Below are 18,724 nucleotides of genomic sequence, written 5' to 3' on the forward strand. Positions count from 1 at the left end.
TGGTTTTGGTGGTCTTGTAGTCGTATTCTTATTTTCATTTAGCTTAGAGTTAGAGTTAAAATTATCGGTTCACAATTTTTCCAAAAGACACAAAAACGTCACATGATATCGCGGATCCATGGATTTACACAGTTTCTAGTGTTATGGCTTACAAAATTAACACGAGCAAACATGACAAGAAAATTAAGTACGAGTGGGGCTCTCGACCTCCGGTTTCGGTTGCGGTTGCACTACAAACTATAGACTCGACACATACGCTTCTCGTTCGCGGTGCCTTCATCCTCCTGGGGCTAAGTACGCAAATAAGTAACGGGGTGTGTGTGTGGGTTTATAGGGCGTGTGGTCATAAATCAGAGCACTAAGTGGAGCTCCCAAGGCAGCTTGGAAGGACCTACGTTCAGTTTTTAAGTTTTTTTTTTGTACATTTTGTTGCCAGGTCATTGGTTTTTCTTATAACTTGCTTCTGCCGTGTAATTGCGTGTGCAAAAGAGATTCAGGGACAGTTCAGAAGCCTACTGACCATTGAGGAGCAACGGCGTGCTCGAGACTCCGTTAGCGGCGCCCTTAACTACAAAATCAAAAGAGAAACACACAGTCAGGCGGAAATCAAAATTCGAGGATCCAAAATGAGTGCCATAAATTTGAAATTTAGAAAAAGGAAGGGAAGTGAAATGGAGCGGAGTGGCATGCATGCATAGGAGCTGCGAAAGATAGAGGCTTGTGGTATGTACAGCAGTGAAGGTTCAAGCTTTTGGTTCTATATTCTTTGGCTATGCATAATGTTGACTCCTGGCCGGATGACCTAGTCGCTGTTCTCGTCGTAGGGGTGATACTGCTTCGGCGGCTCTGGCAGCTGCTGATCCTGCTTACCGTGCGTCGCCGACCGGCAGAACTTCTTGGTGGTGCTCCAGTCCTCCTTGAGGGACAGGTTAAACATGGAGTAGTCCGGATCACCGGTCACTTCCTTTACAATATTCAGGAACTTGGGCATGCAGTTCTTCAGGGCTTCGCCTGTGAGCGAGGAATACGTTTCCAACAGCACCAATCCCTTGCAGCTGTAAGGGAAAATAAAACAATTACTACCGGCTTAACCAAGAAGGAGTATTAAATTTAACGCACCGTGGGTGGCCGGGCTCCTTGTATATGTCCAGCTGGAAATATTGGTTGTTGATCAGGAAGCAGCGGCGCTTCTTATAGATGGTGAAGTGGGCATCGTCGCGCTGGGCCAGCAGGTTCATATAGTCGCGATGCGTCAGCTGGGTCTTCACCTCGATGCGGGCCTGCCCGTGGACATTGGGACGACGTTGCGTGTGGATGTAGCTCCAGTGGCTTTTCTGCCCGCGCTTGCGAAGGCGAGCCTGCACCTTGGGTCCGGCGGATTGCAGATAATGATGCACCACATCAAAGTCCTGGAAGGGCGGAAACTCGCTGTCTGGCGGCAGAAGGGCAACTGCAAGGAAAAGCGATCTTAGAAGGTATCCTGCTTGGTTGAGTCACCCAAGAAAACCTACCTAAATATTTCAGCTTGCGCGATGTTGCCTGCAAACGATCGCCAATGTCGATGCCCACTTTCTGGCAGACTGACTCAATCATGCGGTTCATTTTGGCCTCGAAGTTGGTGGAGTTGTCGATCACATCGAAGTAGGGATGGCCGACCCAGGCTGCCGCAGACTTGTAGTCCAGTTCCCTGGCCAAATCAACGCCTTCCGAGCGGCAGGCGTGGTCCTGCAATGACCAAGAAAAACATTAGTTAATATAGGATTCGAATTCATCAGTCCTTAGCCCATTCTAGAAAGCCACTAGCTATAGTTTGAAGTACAGCTGCCACATTACATTGTTTACATATTAAAGTAATTTCCTTTAAAGGGATTTTGTTTCTAAGGTACAACGTAAACATTTAAATAGCTGGATTCACAAACAATAAAATGTTTTAATGATATTAACCAAAAATCTTTTACGTTTCGATTCAAATTATATCTTTTTAAGTTTAAGTTCTGTTTATTTTAAGTAATCTGTAGCTCAATGTGTGACAATTTAGTATTTTCGAATAAGGTTTTCTTTTAAACTTTTTAAATCTAAATGAAATGTATAGATACAACATGAAAGTTTAGAGATATTATTGTACAAATATTTACAAAATTATAAATCCATAATATTTATAAAACTACTAGGGATCATTGGTGGATTTTACTCGAAGTTTCGGGAGTTAGAAGTGCAGCCATTCTTGGATACCTGATAGTGGCGCTTTCTGTTCTACCGTATTCGGGGCGATTTATTTGTGCGGACAAGAGAATTGGTCAAGTGAAATCGGTACTGCCGACCAGAGGCCTGCAACTCACCTCTGTGGAGTAGAAGTCCTCGGCGCCGTTGGCCGCGGAGACCAGATGAAGGATCTGGTTGTAGCGATTGTCGCGCATTTCCACGGGATTCCACTTGTTGCCCGCCATCATCTTCTCCCACTTATCCTTTGATATGTCTGGAGTGGAAATATGTTTGTTATTCTTTGAATATCAAAGGGTAAAATTCCATTATAAGATACTCACATGCACTGGCATCCATAACGCCGCGATCGCAGATTATCAGACAGTTGCGGGTGCTCGAGTTGCCGAGCTCAAAGTAGGTGTTCTCAATTTGCACCATGGTGCGGATCAGATTCTCCTGGAACTTGTAGGCTGCACGGAGGAAGGAGAAGGAGAAGGAAGGAGACGTTACTCTTTGGACTCTCGCCGTTTATTTACAATCGAAACAAATAGAAATCGAAATACAATTGCAAGCAAATTCGAATCGAAGGAAATATAACACTGTGGCATCGAATTGTAAGAGAATTAATTGACTGGGCGGATCTGATTCTGATTCAAGTGTGATGACAGTGCTTGATGGACGATGTGCGATGGCCAGTATCCAGTATCTGAGTTCAGCGATGCCAAGTTGAAGCGATGAAACCTAATCTGAATTTGAATGTGAGTCGATGGAATGGGAATGGGGAGGCAAGATCACAAATCGAAATCAAAAGTTCAGTCAACTTGTTGTCAACTGATGTGAATAGTACTTTTTTCCCAAGTAAACAGTTTCTAATCAGCTGTGGGTTAAAGAGTACCCAGCATTATTCGTCTCCTCCAGATGTTACTGTCTGAATGACGGGTCGGAACACATGCATTGTATTGTATTTTGCTCCCTCACTTTCAATTAAATCTCAATGGTGATACCATTTTATAAAGCGGTCAAAAGCAGTTTAAGTCAACGCGAATTCTGGTTGTTTTTAGTAATCTTTAGCTCAATGTGTAACAATAACCTAGTATTTTCGTTTTACGACCATAAATACATTTCAAAAAGATAAGGTTTTCGTATAAACTTTTTAATCGAGAATTGATAATTTTGTGACTAATTCTTTAAACAATTCGGATTTATTTCCTGCTAAATTTTTTCAACAAAATAATATTTTTTTTTAAATATTTATGGAAATTTCTTTATTTAAAAAAATGAAGAGAATACAAATTATTTTCTGTAATACTGTTTGCAAAATCTGACTTATGCCGAAAAAATGTTGTGACGGAAGACCTTTGTTTGACAAAATGTGCTTAATTTTAGACTTGTAAATGAATTAGAAATGTTTCTCTTTTTCCTAGGAAGTTGTTTTGAGAAATATTCAATGGCCTTGCCGACAGAACTGAAGCTTTGTGTGTCAGAGATCTAAGGCAGTTGAAAAAAGTAAATAAACAGTAATCGCTGATTGCGTCACAAGCTCAGCTGATTTAAGTGTCGATGAGGGGGTTTTTTCCCCAGAGACAGGGAGTCACCGGTTCTCATTATAGCGATAAGCTATTTCATCAGTACACTCTTACTAACACAGTCGAAAGTCTTTAACTAGAACATTCCATAGATAAACTTTTTATTATAATTAAAAAAAGGAGCTTTCTTAAAAAAATGTATTATCTTCTTTTTTAAAGTTTTAAAATTAATTTATACATTTTTGTAGTTCTTTAATTCGCAAAGACCTTAAGTTATGTCTTGAAATTGGGTTTAACATGACTAAAAATTGATTTAGTGATTAAGAAGTTTTAAAAATGATATATATGTAGCTATTTAAAGCAGTAGATATAAGCTAAAACTTTTTACCTATAAAATATTGACTATGACTAAACCCTTTGTTAAACCTACTATCTAATCATAGTTCCGGTTACTGAAGTTCCACTGTGGTTACATTGTGGATTTATTCACCAACCGAGGGGTAGATGAAATCAGGGGTGTTTGGGGGCAATGTCAGGTGCTTTTGGGGGAGCGACGCAACAACACTTGTTGCGGTTTTCGGTCGCGTGCAAAATAAAAAGTTCTCTGCCTTTGTTTACGCATTAGTTGTTGCGGCTGCTTTTTATTGGTTCATGTGCAATGCACTTGCATTGAACTTGACTAAGTGCATCGGGTGACAGGTGAAATCGATCAATTTGCGGGACGCCTTTCGCCATTGTTTACTGTCTTTTTGCATGCTCTTTGTTCTGAGTCTTTTCTGTTGCCCTGCCAATTCTAATTCAATTAGCAGCGATGATGCAAGAGAAAATAACGAAAAATGCCTCAAGATGTATGTAAGCCCCCAGGGAACGCGTATTTGAAATTTCACCAGCTATTGCGCATCGGGGAATGGAAATCTATACACAGCAAAAATATAGGTTTATAACACCCTTACCCCTGATTAGGCAAAAAAAAAACAAATCCTAATCTCACACCAAAAAAACATTAATGCTATCCTTTCCTACAGCCTAAATATACCTAAATGTCATATATTAAAGCTGATATTATAGGATCTTTTGAACTATCCTCATATTTTGGTATTCAATAAAGAAGTTATAGTTCTTTCTTTAAAAAAATATAAAACCAAATTATTTTTCTTGTGTACTAAATATCTGGATGATTGTTTTAAAGCGGGCATGTGTGTTGATTTTGATTGTGTGTGATTGCCCAGCCAACCTTTAATGGACTCTCGAGATAACATAAGCCTATGCAGATTAGGAGGTTCTTTAGCCACGTACATTAACATACATAAATAATTAGCCAAGTTAATTTACATAATGCCAGAGAAGCGATTTGCCTAATGAAGAAGTTGGATAGGTATTTAGAAAAAAGCAAAATGAAGGGCGTGTACCAGGGGGTAGCAAATCAACAGGCAAAAACAAAATCGTTTAGCAATCAATTTCGGGAAATCAATCGAGCAGAGAGGTCCACCAACCCAAGCGAGTGACAGACAGTGAGCGATAACGAGTTCAAACGAGAATTCTTGGCAAGACTTGCGACAACCCCGCCCCTTAGCCCCGCCCCCTATCTAATATAGTATCTATCAAATGTTCCTACACATATGTATTTGTACAGCTATCACACATTCTTGGGTATATAAGTATGTACGCTTGAGGTTGAAATATATGTTCTTTTAACAGGATTATGATAGATTTAAAAATATATATTTTTAAAAAAGCCATTTTTAAAAATGTGATACAATATTCATTGTGAAATTGCATGCATAAATTTGAAAAATTATAATTTTATAATTGTTGAGTATATTTAATTCCTTGCATACCAAGTATTAGATAAATTTAAACAATTTCCATTGGTTTTTTCCACAGCAAAAAACATTACACCTTAGAAAGACTCCGACCAATTTGAATGTAAATAAAATTGATCCATATTTCTGACCCCAACTGTATAAATCGCAACACTATGAAAATAATTGAATGGAGCGCATTTAGCGCCCAACTGCGAAGAGAGAGTAAACAAAAGTCTGGGGGGTTCGATTGTCAGGCGCTTAGGGGCGTGGGCAGGGGCGTCGCAAAAGGGGGTGCGGTTTGGGTGGGAAGCGGATGTCGAACTCGCGTCAGCACACACGTGATGCGGTGAAACATTTCACATTCTTCGCCTATAATACACACATTTAATTAGTCAGTCAGAAGACCAGCATATAGAGCGAATACTAAGCTCGGTCACCCCCACAGAAATAAATAATGCCGAAATTGCCATGTGGCCATGGCTGACTGACTGGCCAACAATCGCCGAAAGTCTATTTGCCACATACAGTGAGTATTGTTTTGAACATGCTGTGCAAATTTAGGATACAGATCGGATCTTATTAGAAAAACAATTTATGTAAGCTGAAGAAATGTACTTTGGTGTAAATTAAACTCTATAAACCACTATAAGCTTTCTAGACGTCACAAACTGACCTAAAGGGATCTTAAAATAAAAACATTTTTCAAGCATATGACAATAAAAATATAAAACGTAGCAACATACACTAATGAATGGGTACATAAATTTGTAGAAAATGTGTACTTAAAAGACATAAAGTAATGGAACATTTTAATATCTCCCCCAATCTATGTTTTTTTTAACTGAGTATTACTGTCTGCATAAGCAAAATAAGTAAATGCCAAGGTAATTAAATTGTTAAACACTCCCCCTTTTCTTTTTGTATTTTTTCAGTGAGAAAAGAAAATAAATTCAACAGCGTTTTTTGCAACGTCCCAGCAATCCAGACTTGGATTTGGGTGTCCAGATATCAGACCTCAGCACACACACGTGTTGCTCGGCAAAAAGTCCATCACAGACCACCGAGACATATAGCTAAGTGTATATCTACTCATGTCTTCGCCTATGTTGCGGCTAAATTTAAATGGCCCATTTAAATTGGCTGAAATGGCAGCGACTAAACGAATTTCAGAGGCTTGGCGTGAAATATTATTATTGAAATGAGCAGATACATATCCGTTAGATAGAGACGTATTGTACAGAGCGCGGCGATTACGACGTGTTAGTGGACACAAGTGTTATGGGAACGCACATAAATCATAGAATGAAGCCAGAACAAACAGAAAGACACACATAATATACATGGGTTAATAAAGAGCAGTGTTTGCAGGGGCCAAACTCGATTGTCTGTTTGGTGAAATGTCGAGTCATTGGGGGACAAACACAAGGGAAAGATACGGATCAGGTCTGTTGAAGACTTTATCCGATAAAAAATGCATTAAGAAAGAAGCTCGAGGACGCACAGGAAGACAGGACTTGGCGGGGTGGCTCGGTTCTATTCGGTTAGAGAGCTGAGCGGCAGTTGCAAAACGAGGACATAACAACCGATCTGTGGCTCCACCGGCTCACCACATGGCACTCACCTTCGCTGCCATTGGGCCGCGACGCAGCCTTGGCCAAGCAGCGCGGACAGGATGCGGTTAGGTCGATGAGACTGTGCTCCGGAGCGGCGAAGGGCAGATCTTTGTAAACGAACGTGGTTGGCGTGGGCGGGTCTGTGAGTGTGGGTGGCGATTGTGTGAGTGGGTATTAGATTAGCCCCTTGCCATAAATATTTGTTTAGGTGTAAATAGATTTCCCCGTCCGGTCGTGACTCATAAAGGCTTTAATTGTCCTGCTTGCAAATACCATTATTCATAGAGGCTTTGTAAGAACTTGCGACTAATCGGCCGGCATGTGATCAGACTTTGCTACTTTCTGTATCTTATCTGATAGCGCTCACGGCAATTTAGATACTTTCGAACGGGCCTACGCCCCCCGGCAACCCCATCGGCAAATCCATTAATAACCATAATTGACAAATTGCCTGGCAAGTTAAAAGGAAGACTGCCTGCGAAATGACCTCGAGTCACGCAATCAGGATATCGAATGGGAATTCGAATCGTGTCCCAAAGCATTACGTAAGTTTCATTGAAGACGTGACTTTCTTGGGGGCCTTCTGGCTATATACTCAGATGTAGACTATCTATAGTATGGCGGCTGTCGCACTTGCCTGATTTTAAAAATACCTCTAGCATATATTGTACGTATAGTATAGGGATTCTTTGTGTTGGTCGCCCGCGAAGTAAATATTTTGATTTATTTTCGTTGGTTCGAGAAAACGTCGTGTCGAACTTGACAGTGCTCGGAAAATGAGATAGTATTTGGTCTCGGAAAATGCTTGCAATGTAAGACTAGACTCCTCTCCTCTGCTCCGTCAACTACCAAGTATTCTTTGGTCTCCCGCTCGGTGGCATCGCCTCTACTTACCCTCTTTCTCGGTTAGATCGGAGAACTTCACGCCGCCACTAGATATTCGGATGTCGGGGGAGAAAAGAGAGAAACAGAAGCGGGGATTAGCATCTTTCCACAATTATGTATTTGTTTTTACTAGATAGAGTATCTCAGAGTTCAAGAGCATCGAGAATGGAACTCGAATCGAATTAAGTATGTATCGGAATGGTGATCGTCTCAGGTAGAGGACGAGCGGCAGACAAAGCTACTTGGTCCAATCTCAGGTGGCGGAGTTCCTGAGCGGCTCCTTTCGCCTTGAATGCCACGCTTTTATTTTGATTTACGTTATTTACTTTATTTTTTTGAGTGTAAGAGTGTGTGGAGAGAGAATTTACCTGAGTAAAACAGTGGCCGTTTCAGGCACGCGGAATACCTGAAAATATTTAACATGCTCATTGCTTTGTTTCGAGTTTTCGGGACAATAGAATTGTAATGAGGGAGTATCTAAAGGTAATCCCGCTACCGCCATGGCTCTTCGTTCTCCTCTACTTACGGAGCTGCCCGCGGCCCAAAGCAATCGCTAACTTCCCTTAGTCTAGGATCGGCATTCCCATCATCCCATCCCCCAAAAAGCACCCACGACACTCACCTTCCATCCAAGGTTCTCGAAGAAGGTGCACAACCGGGACTGTCCCGTCGTCTTGCCGCCACAGGGCCCTGAAAATGCGTAATGTATTCGTTAATTTTATTTGTTTATTGGCAAGCAGGCTAAGGTTACATTCTTATGTTCTATACTGTTTGGATTGGCGGGGAAACGAGAGAAAGGTTCGCTGAAAGTTGTGGGAAAATTCCACAAAATATTTTTACAACTCGGATAATAAAAGCTGTCTGAGTTGATACGGAAAAAGTTGTGAATTTTTTTTATTTTATGCAGTTGTGTTTACATTTAAACTGGAAAAGTGGCTTACTTAATAAGATCAGATAACCACACGTTTTTTTATTTTAATTAGTTTAAACAAAATCACACGTGCTTATCGTTTGCATATATTAAAAAATGTAGACTGCTAATTAAGTTTGTAAATGCCTTTACATATCACCAAAAACAAAAGAAGTTTTTTAACTGCTTTAAATTGTTAATCAATTCTGAAAGGCTAAACTCTCTATGATAAATACCAATTTATTGGTTAATTAGTGAATTAGTTAAAAATCAAGTTTTAAAACGACTTAAGATAATATGCACCTAAATAGTTTTTGAAGTCCTAGGGAATAATCTCTAAGTTTATTGTCAAAGTAAAAATCTTAGATAAGGTATGTGGAATTTCTTATTCAGCATGATTTTCTTTAATGGTTCATTGATTGATTTGACAAGGCGGAAACGAATCTGATCCTATTTTAAATAAGAACGACAAAAGATAATATGCACCTAAAAAGTTTTTGTAGTCCGAGGGAATAATCTTTTAGTATATTGTCAAAGTAAAATTCTTAGATAAGGTATGTGGAATTTCTAGTTCAGCATGATTTTCCTTAATGGTTCATTGATTGGTTTGACAAGGCGGAAACGAAACATATTGACTTGTGGCCCAAATTCCAATAAAAATCAAGTGCAGCCGAGCTCCTCGGCGGTGTGCATATCACTCGATTAGGTCTGTGGCCTGACCCTGAAGGCAATTACGTCCATTGCTGAATGCATTGCGCAGCGATCTGGGGAAATCGATTCCGAATGCACTCTAAAAAGAGTCGGGCCTGTCGATAGAGCTCCAGCCAACCGATAAGCAATTCTTTGAATGGGACTTGACGGGGATTTACGGACGATTGTCACACGTGGTGACGAAGGCCTCTGTCTTTTATCAGCCTCTTCCTGAGAATATTCGAATTCCGGGCAGAGGAAGCCCGCCCCGAATGGCGATAGTACGAGTATGTGTTGGTGAGATAGGCCCGCCAATACATCAATGCTATTTGTGGGGCTTCTAATCACAGCCATAACTTGGGCCAAATTAAATGATTAGACCACGCGCCCAGCCACTGCTCATATGATGGTTGGACAAACAGGTTTTATGGCTCTGTTTTTACATATGAATGAGAGCGGGGTCTTTGAAGCGCCGTCGGACCACCGAAAGCCGGTAGCTCTATGAATACAAAATGAATCTATGAATACGAATGTAAAGGTGGGGAAGGCCTGGGAAGCTGCCGCGCAGGACAAAATCAAAATCTCTACCCCTTCGTGGAAATCCGCGACCTTGACACAAATCGTAAACAAATCGCAATCGGGTGGATGGGCCACGAGGATACGATGATACGAGGACACTTGTAACAGATACACAGCAAAAGCCTATCAGAGATAAATGGGTATTTTTGAAAAGGGGCACCCCAAAACTCACCGCCAGTTAGGACGATTTTGTAGACGCGTTTATCTTTGGGGGACACCGAACCCATCCTGTTGAGCTTCAAGTTGGGCATGGCGCCTGGCTTCGGTGAGCTGGACTTCCTGATCTCGACCTGCTGTTGCTCCGGTTCGTCCTGCTGCTGCTGCTCCTGACCATTACTGGTGGCCATCACCGACTGCTGGCCGTTGCTGAGGAGGGTGGCCATGTCGTCGTCGTGTTCGTCGGGAATTTGTACTCTGTTTTTTTTTTTATGGAGAGGAGCCGATTGGCTGTGGTGGCACGCAGAAAACTCTTCTACGCGCGCTGCACGTGCCTTTTTAGGTTAGGCCTGCGAATTCGCAGTTCCTTGGGGACTTCTGGTGTCCTGGTTTCCCGATCCTGGTAGCTGGTAGTCCGCGTACTCCGCACCTGGTGCTCTGCAATTCAAATGTCGCACTGGCGCGTGGTAATCATGCCCAAAAATGGGGTTGCGCGGGATACTCTCGAAAGGCCGCCGGGGAACCCTAGGAATCTGACCAACCAACGAGTCGGCCGCCTTGGACGCTACTGTCCGAATTTGTACCACATCTGAGTATTGGGGCGATATCAAAGTTTATGCGTTTCGTGGGGCTGTTGCATTTTCACGCGCTGACACCGTTTGTTACACAAGGAAAGAACAGAATCGAAATCGTGTGGAAAATGTGTGCCGACGGTCGGTCTTATACTTTTTTGGTGCAGCGCGGTGTGGCCGCTCGTTGATGGGGCAAAAAGGGCGGAAGCCATAGGGATAGCAAAGTAACGGGGCATACTTCGAGGGATGACGGCGAATTTGGTCACACCATTGACATTTGTACTTATAATTTTGATTTTTAATGTTTAATTTTGTTACCCTTTAAGGATTATATCCAATATAAACACCCTTAAAAACATTAAAATATTTCAGTAGAGTATTTCTTTTACTAACAAGATTTTTATTGTTAAATTTATTAAAATAAAATATATTTTTCCTGCATTTTTTTAAAGTTATCTAAGCTAAATTCAACAAAAACATAATTTTTAAGTTTAAAAATTAAATTTTAAAAAAAATTAAAATTAAGTTAAAAAGTAAAACTTTATAAAACTTTTAAGGTGATTAAATAAAATTAACTTTTCAAGTAAGATGAAATCGAATTCAAAAACTCACCGTTTTCTAAGCTCTTACTTTAATCCCTGTTCTGCTAATATAACCTCTTCTTATTTAATCTGTATAATTTTTTTCTTTAAAAGAGTTTTTGACTGACTTATTCCTTCCATGACTGATTTTGAAGTGAAGTGTGGAATGAAAGAAGGGCAGGGAGATGAAGAACTTAATTGCGTATCGATTAATTAGGTGTCCTTAACTGTTTCAAATGGCCTATGCTTGGGATCTGTTTGGCAGAGGCAATTTTTCCGCTTATTTTTTTTTAAATGTTTGCGACATTCTCTATGTTTTCTTCTCCTAATTTTTTTATTATCCATTCTGTTCCTACACTTTTATAAAGCTAAAAATGCAATATTTTGAATTAAGGCGCCATGTGTTCTTCCTCTTCCATGAACATGGCTTGGGTCCAGACTGAATGGGCAAGGGGCTGACTTATCTTTTTTGTTGTTTTCAAAAATGTAAGGCCAGAGAGCGCTTTCATTTATATGCAACTGAAGCGCCAGAGGGCGCCAATACCGATGGTAGTCAGAAACTTCGATGGTCCAAAAAAAGAGAACCATCGATGCATCGATGTTTCCATCGAAGGTACGCCACCTCTAGAGCAACGTAAACAACCGTAAGTGTCAGTGAAAAAACGAGATAAAAGATTTCTGATCTTGCTCTCCGAAAAGAGAGAGCGTGAGCGAGAGAGCAGCCGACGCGAAAATATCGATTGGCGTGCCATACATCGATGTTACCTTGAAAACATCGATGACATCGACGTTTCCATCGAAGTTTCGCCACCTCCAGAACAACAACATTCTAAATTTAAAGCGCAGTTTGTCGAACACGGAAAAATGCGCGGATGCCATCGAGTGCAGTAATTAACCAATTCGCCAGCGAGCAAACTAGTGAAATTGCATTAGCCAAGGGGGCCGAAAACAAACAAAGGGCAGTAGCGAGCGAGCAAACGTTTTCACGGACCACGTAACGTAACACATGTGCGTGCGTGTATGCGTGGGTGCAAGCGAGAGGGAGCGTGTGTCAAAATGACAGCAGTGGCAAACACAAAAACAACAACAATAGAAGCAGCAGCAGCAGCAACCAAATCAACAACCACAACAACAACAACAGCGTAGTCAGCCAGCTGTGCGAGGTCGTTTCACCCCCTCCCCAGCCTGAAAATAGAAAAACAATATTTGACACAAAATCCTTCTGCTCTCCGACAAACAGGATCAAATCAAAGCCAAAATTGATTATTACGTTATCATCACTCTCCAGATAGAGCAAGCGTGTTATGAACATACTAAAACCAGCCAAACTCAAGTGCATCGTGTTTAACCAACTGCGTCACACTTGGACGTTCCTTTTGTTTCTTTGCGATTTGCTGGCCAAGATCTACGGCACGGCCCAGCCCACGGACCACCAGGAGCAGCTGGCCAACCAGAATAATAACAACAATAATAATAATAACGATCTGATCATGGATCAGGACATGCCGGAGGAGGAAGTGGCTCAGCCGGAGGAGGGAGTAGTGGAGCAGCTGGCTCACGGGGAGCTGGCTATTCCGCTGCTAGGTCAACCGGACCTTATCGCCCTGTTCCAAGACAACCAGGGGGCCGGGGAGCCCATGGACGCGGCCAGCGATTTGGACGAGGAGGAGGAAGAGGACGACGTCGACGACGTGGATGTGGACTATGGCGATACCGATTCGGAGTCAGAGTTCGAGGAGATGTTCTCCGACGAGTCGACCAGTTCCAGCGACGAACTGGACGAGAACAGGACCGTGCTGAATGTCTCTCTGTCGCCGGAGGGCACTGGCAAACCAGCATTGTACTCCTTTCAGCCGCTGCGTTTGGTCAAGTGCCCGTACAAGGACAAGCATATAGCTGGGGAGTTCCCACTGGCGCGCAGTGGCCACCGCATCATAGCCTCCAACTCGCACCTGTACTCCCTGGGTGGCTACAATCCGCGCAGCGCCCTGGCCGCCTCGCGTCACGGTCGCTGCCTGCTCTTCCAGGAGCTGTGGAGCTACAACTTTGCCACCAGGACCTGGAAGTTGGAGCTGAATGCAGACAATGCCAGCAATATGCCCGTGGAGCTGGCCTCCAATGCGTTGACCATTCACAATAACGTGTTGATTGTGAGTATCTATTTGATGCTATATAAATCGCTGTAGGAAGGGGCGGGCAGAGTGCTGTTAAGCAGACAAAAATAGATGAGTTGGATTCTCTCTCGCTCGTTGGGTGTGTTGGTTAACTAAACAGAGAAAAATTTAGATCGCTTAATGTTGCTCGTATAAAACGGTGGTGATATGAAGATAAACTTTAAACTATGAAAGAAAAAAATGAAAGAAATCCAGCGTGTTGCGGTTTCCACGAACAAAACTCTGAGCTGATAAGAACGTATTCCAAGTAAACCAATGTGCCATTTTGTTGTATTCAAAACTTGTGAATTTTATACAACATTTAGACCTCAAAAAGTGATATGTTTTGATCAATACGATCATGTTTAGTTCAAGAATTTGGTAGCTTGTTAGTTTTTTAAGTGGACAATGGCATTGCTTAATAAGAATTAAGAATTATTGGCTAATAGGCAACCTTTCAAGAAAAACACTTCAGAGCTTGTAAAACTAAGGGTATTCCAGGCATTTACATTCTAAATATTGAAGTGCATTACTGATCTTTTTCTTATCTGATCTCTTTTCTTACTGTGTAGGCTAGCGAAATCATCAATTGCAATAAAAAAACTTGTTTGTGCCGAAGTAGAAAACACAATTGAATGGTAAAATGAGCAGGGAAATCACACAGCTGATCGTTAGATCTCGAGAGAAAGAGAGTGAAAATAGAGAGAGGGTTATTCTGGGCAGTGAAAATGGCCAGGGCCAATGCCACGCCCTGCTCCGCGCCTCCACTCCTCCGCCTTGGGCTTTTGTTTATGCATTCTAAACACCCGAAATGTCAACCCAAACAGCTGCCCATGGCCATTGCCGTTTGCCTCTCACTCGGGGGGCACCTCCTCCTCCTCTTCCGCCCCTTTTGCCCCACCTCCTGAGCCTCTGCGCATGCCAGGCAACCCTCTTTTCCACATAGGTTACTACGCAGTTGATGTTTATGCTGCTGCCGCATGCAACAACTTGTTTTCCAGCTTTCCCCACCTCGCGCGCTGCTGGAAAAACTCAAAACATTGTATTTACCATTTTCATACCCACCCAGCAGCTGAGAGCGCGCGCTTTTTTTTGGAGGAGGAAACTAACCGAAAAGAAAAACCGAAAGCAAAGCCAAACGGGAGCTGTTGGCATTTTATGCTGGCAGCAATGCCCTTCCCTTGCATTCCACAATTAGCTATAATTTGATGACGAATCATGCCCCGATACATACACAAAAACAGACTGGAGACACATGTTTCCGCTTATCTGGGCTTCAGCTCAGCTTCCCTACTGCCGTTCCTCCTCATTTTCCCTCATTTTCCTCATCTTTGCATGCTTTCACCGCCTCCCACTCCTCCCCAGCCACCAGGCGATGATAAGCCTCTGCCGCTCAAGTATCTGCTAATTGAATGCATTGGCAGCAATGCCAGGGGCGTGGATGCCACCCGCTTAACTTCATATATCTGTACACCAGAAATGATCTACAAAGTTAGGAAAATACAATAGTGTGATAAAAAAGGGGGTTTGTTGTAGAGAAAGTATTTAATATTCGACAAATGCATAAAAAGATTTAATTTTTCTAGGCCCTTATTCATTCACTTCTTTTTTTGCTTTTAGTAACATAATATTTATTAACTCATATATTTGTATACCAGAAATGATCTACCAAAGAAATAAAACGCAATGGTCTGATTAAAAAAAAAGGAGTTTGATGTACAGAATATTTAAGCATTCAACACAAGGTTTAATTTCCCTAGGCCCTTCCTTATTTATGTACTTGTTTTTTCTCTAGTTTTCATTAATCTATAATAAAACCTCTATATATCTGTATGCCAGAAATGATCTACAAAGTCAGGAAAATACAATAGTATAATGAAAAAAGAGTTCGTTATAGAGAACGTTTTTAAATATTCAAAAATTGAATACACCGATTTTATTTTTATAGACCCTTCTTCGTTAATTCACACGATTTTCGTTTGTAGTAACATAGTTTTATCAATCTATATTTATATAAATAAATCTCTTGTAACTATTTTAAGAACCAATACAGAGTTTAAACCCGTAAAGCTGCAGCTTCCATATTTTTTGCTAGGAATGCATATTTTACCCAAGTAACGCAAAGAACTCCAAGAAAAGGAATCAATTGTGCTAGCTCCTTCTTAAACCAAATATTTTAGATCCCTTTTATTTATTCATTTTTCTTCTCACTTTTCAGTCTCATGGAGGCACTGGCTTTCCCTTTGGAGAATCCTGCTCCAACGATTGCTACGTTTACTGCACGCCCAGCGCAGGCGCTACCACGGGCGTGCAGCGCCTGAAGGTGAGGGGCGATCTGCCCACTGCTCAGTATGGACCGGGCATAGTGATCCACAAACACTTCCTCTACACAATCGGCGGAACGACGGGCTTTGATTACACTTGTGATGTGTATCGCTTGGATTTGCATACCGGCATTTGGGAGAATGTTTACATCAGTCGTCCGGAGATGCGCGACGATCCGGAGGGTCGCTATCGCCACGAGGTCGTCTATGACGGCAAGCACATCTTTGTGCTGGGCGGAGGTACATCACACTCGGTCTACGACTTGCAGCGCATTCCAGCCTACAACCTGGATGCGAACTGCTGGGATTACTTCGACACGTATCCCGATCGTCGTGCCGCTGACATAGAATACCGCAACGTGGGCTATCCAAAGCCGCGCAAGTGCTTCTCCTGTGTGCAGCACCAGGCCTCCAACGGGGACATCGAGGCCTTCATCACAGGCGGTCTGCAGGTGAGCTCACTTTTAAATAATTATACTAAAAATAATCACTAAATAAATAAATAGTAATAGTAAATTATTACCTGTTGATGTTAATCGGTATGCTTTCATTCGACAACATGAACTAATGAATACCTCCATTTGCAGGGCGATTTCTCCACGTACTTTTCGGACATTTGGAAGCTTAATTTGCGCACCAAGCATTGGTTCCGCATCGAGACGGCCAGCCTACCCCGCCCCCTGTACTTCCACTCGGCGGCCCACTCGGATAATGGATGCATGTACGTGTTCGGAGGCATCGAGTACAATGACAAGGAGATGCGCCGTCGCAACGACCTGTACAAGATGTGGATGACGGTGCCCAAGCTGAGCGAGATGTGCTGGGACGCGATCACCTACTACAATGACAATTTGGACTTGTACGACCGAAAGACGCTACTGGGAGCCGGGATACCCAATCGATTCGCGGATCGGCTACCGCCGCAGCGCAGGAGGCGCTTGGACTTGAGCCAGCCCGACCCGTCCATGCTTATCTCACTGTACTCGAACCCAAAGCGTGCCCGCTCCACAACGCAATAGGCCTGCACCCCCGTTACCACGAAAATAAATCGAATCCGAGGAGGGGAGCGGTGCCTCCTCGCCCCGGAAACTGTTTCAGTTGCAGAACTTTTCGTTACTATTGTTTAAAAGTTTTGTTTTACATTGAGCGCGCGCTGTGATCGAATACGAAGGACATTTATAGTTGTACACATATGTATGTATTTTGATACTCGAAAGGAGAGGCGGACATGTTTAGCATGTAAATAAGATTGTAATTAAGTTTAGCTAGCGGAACAACAGCCAGAGACAGGCCATGCGTATGTAATCTAAACATCAGCGAACGGATCAGCCAGCGCACCCCACACCCGAGAATTCAAAAAACCGCAGTAAAACCCCACAGTATCTCACCAGGTCCCCCAAACTTACTCTTAAATATATATAACCGACCCTGATATATTGTTCACCCCTCTCTTTAACTCCCACGCCCACCCCACTTTGCACACCCACGAACCAATATTGAAGGCTACACCAAACAATGTCATATAGAGGGGGCAACCCCGATGTATTTTTGTCAAAGTGTACATAATACTAGGCGGTAGTAATATTTAATTAACATAAGACTCCCATCATTATTGCGATATCATGTACCCATGCAGTGCGTAAGGTACTGCCGCCTCCGTGGCGAACATCTGTTTGCTCGGTTTATCTTACCCAAGACTAAATTTGGTTGAATCTAAGTTAATAAATAAATTTTTAATGCAACTCCATCGCCGTTTGATTCGTACCATTCGCATCCTGGCACAGATTATTCGCGGCGTAGTTGCCAATGACCCAGTTTCTTGCGCAGCCAAAAAAACCCTGTCCATGGATGGCCTGGAATTTCTCGCAAGGATGGGGCAGGCGCAGCTGAGTCATGCGCAATTTGCAGAACCGAAATGCACCCTTGCTAACCATGATTTTCGGCAAACTGCGTAGCACCAAGGACCAAAGTACAGGTATTCGGGCGATGAAGCGTTTCAAATTCGGTGGTTGAAAGTACCGACTGTTGCGCTGACCCGTGGAGCGTTGATGCAATGCACAATGGTGGTGAAAGGGCGAGCGAGAGTGCATTTTATGCTGCGTAGTACCCCGTGACCTGGTTTGACAATGACGTCACCAAATACGCCTTCGCATTCTCGTTATGCGGAAGTTATGGGTGGATAAAGATAACTCTGCTTGCCATTTCAGCAACTGAAATCACAGGAGATAAGAGCCTTTTAAAAAGGATCTGGTAGTAAGCATTAAATATCCCTAGATTATTTTATGAGTCAAGAATACATTCTGTAAACTGGAATACAAATTCTCAAAGCAGAAGTGCTGTTTTTATAACTTGAACCAAAATAAAAAATTTTAAGCATTCATTTAATGTATCAAATTTGTTTTAATTTAAAATACGCAATTCATATGAATACTTATCTCGTGATTCATACTACAAATTTCAAAATCTTGGGATCCCAAATAAAATGCAATAAATTCGATGATTTTAAAGAATGATTAAACATCATGAATGATTTTTCAACATACTTAGGAAATAAATAGCAATCAGCATTTAACAAAAATATAGATTTTACAAAATAACAAGGAAGAACGCTATAGTCGAGTACCTCGACTATCAGATACCCGTTACTCAGCTAAATGGAGATATGCAAGCAGCAAAGCGAGATTAAAATGCGCCACCTACCGGCGGTATACAGATTTAAGCGTTATGG

The 18,724-nt window shown here is 42.2% G+C and overlaps 2 protein-coding genes and 1 long non-coding RNA gene across 11 annotated transcripts; 2 read left to right on the forward strand and 1 right to left on the reverse strand.

Annotated features, from left to right (window-relative positions):
• Window positions 1-3: 3 nt before the first annotated feature.
• On the reverse strand, window positions 4-11,094 carry Ttd14 (TRPL translocation defect 14). 8 transcript variants are annotated; one of them, XM_017085333.4, is made up of 12 exons: window positions 10,383-11,093; window positions 8,654-8,721; window positions 8,400-8,437; window positions 8,041-8,078; window positions 7,155-7,286; window positions 2,544-2,672; window positions 2,340-2,476; window positions 2,233-2,253; window positions 1,512-1,725; window positions 1,120-1,450; window positions 871-1,055; window positions 4-568 (listed from the first exon to the last, which is right to left on the reverse strand). In XM_017085333.4, exons 1-12 carry the CDS (start codon window positions 10,591-10,593, stop codon window positions 513-515), a joined length of 1,560 nt encoding a protein of 519 aa, XP_016940822.1. In that variant the 5' UTR covers window positions 10,594-11,093; the 3' UTR covers window positions 4-512. The 8 variants fall into 8 exon arrangements, with proteins under 8 accessions (XP_016940822.1, XP_016940823.1, XP_016940826.1 ...); XM_017085334.4 differs by lacking the exon at window positions 2,233-2,253 and having other exon boundaries at window positions 10,383-11,090; XM_036814322.3 differs by having other exon boundaries at window positions 521-1,055; window positions 10,383-11,094.
• On the forward strand, window positions 5,990-6,914 carry LOC136116663 (uncharacterized). 2 transcript variants are annotated; one of them, XR_010653706.2, is made up of 2 exons: window positions 5,990-6,059; window positions 6,466-6,914. It is a non-coding gene; the product is annotated as an uncharacterized lncRNA (long non-coding RNA). The 2 variants fall into 2 exon arrangements; XR_010653705.2 differs by having other exon boundaries at window positions 5,999-6,129.
• Window positions 11,095-12,311: 1,217 nt separating the features above from the next.
• Window positions 12,312-17,738, forward strand: slim (scruin like at the midline). The gene is made up of 3 exons (XM_017085621.4): window positions 12,312-13,669; window positions 15,891-16,448; window positions 16,584-17,738. Exons 1-3 carry the CDS (start codon window positions 12,824-12,826, stop codon window positions 17,013-17,015), a joined length of 1,836 nt encoding a protein of 611 aa, XP_016941110.2. The 5' UTR covers window positions 12,312-12,823; the 3' UTR covers window positions 17,016-17,738.
• The last annotated feature ends 986 nt before the right edge of the window (window positions 17,739-18,724 follow it).

The sequence above is a fragment of the Drosophila suzukii genome, chromosome 2R, assembly GCF_043229965.1.
Source record: "Drosophila suzukii chromosome 2R, CBGP_Dsuzu_IsoJpt1.0, whole genome shotgun sequence".
Lineage (NCBI taxonomy): Eukaryota > Metazoa > Arthropoda > Insecta > Diptera > Drosophilidae > Drosophila > Drosophila suzukii.

What these genes read in the sequence shown, in the direction of transcription:
- Ttd14 (XM_036814322.3), bottom strand. Translation starts at nt 10,593, where the DNA reads ATGGCCACCCTCCTCAGCAACGGCCAGCAGTCGGTGATGGCCACCAGT. An exon ending in ACGGCCACTGTTTTACTCAG is followed by an intron (nt 8,079 to 8,399) that starts GTAAATTCTCTC and finishes CCGAATATCTAG; the next exon opens with TGGCGGCGTGAAGTTCTCCG. An exon ending in GCGGCCCAATGGCAGCGAAG is followed by an intron (nt 2,673 to 7,154) that starts GTGAGTGCCATG and finishes TCCTCCGTGCAG; the next exon opens with CCTACAAGTTCCAGGAGAAT.
- slim (XM_017085621.4), top strand. Translation starts at nt 12,824, where the DNA reads ATGAACATACTAAAACCAGCCAAACTCAAGTGCATCGTGTTTAACCAA. An exon ending in TTCACAATAACGTGTTGATT is followed by an intron (nt 13,670 to 15,890) that starts GTGAGTATCTAT and finishes CTCACTTTTCAG; the next exon opens with TCTCATGGAGGCACTGGCTT. An exon ending in TCATCACAGGCGGTCTGCAG is followed by an intron (nt 16,449 to 16,583) that starts GTGAGCTCACTT and finishes CTCCATTTGCAG; the next exon opens with GGCGATTTCTCCACGTACTT.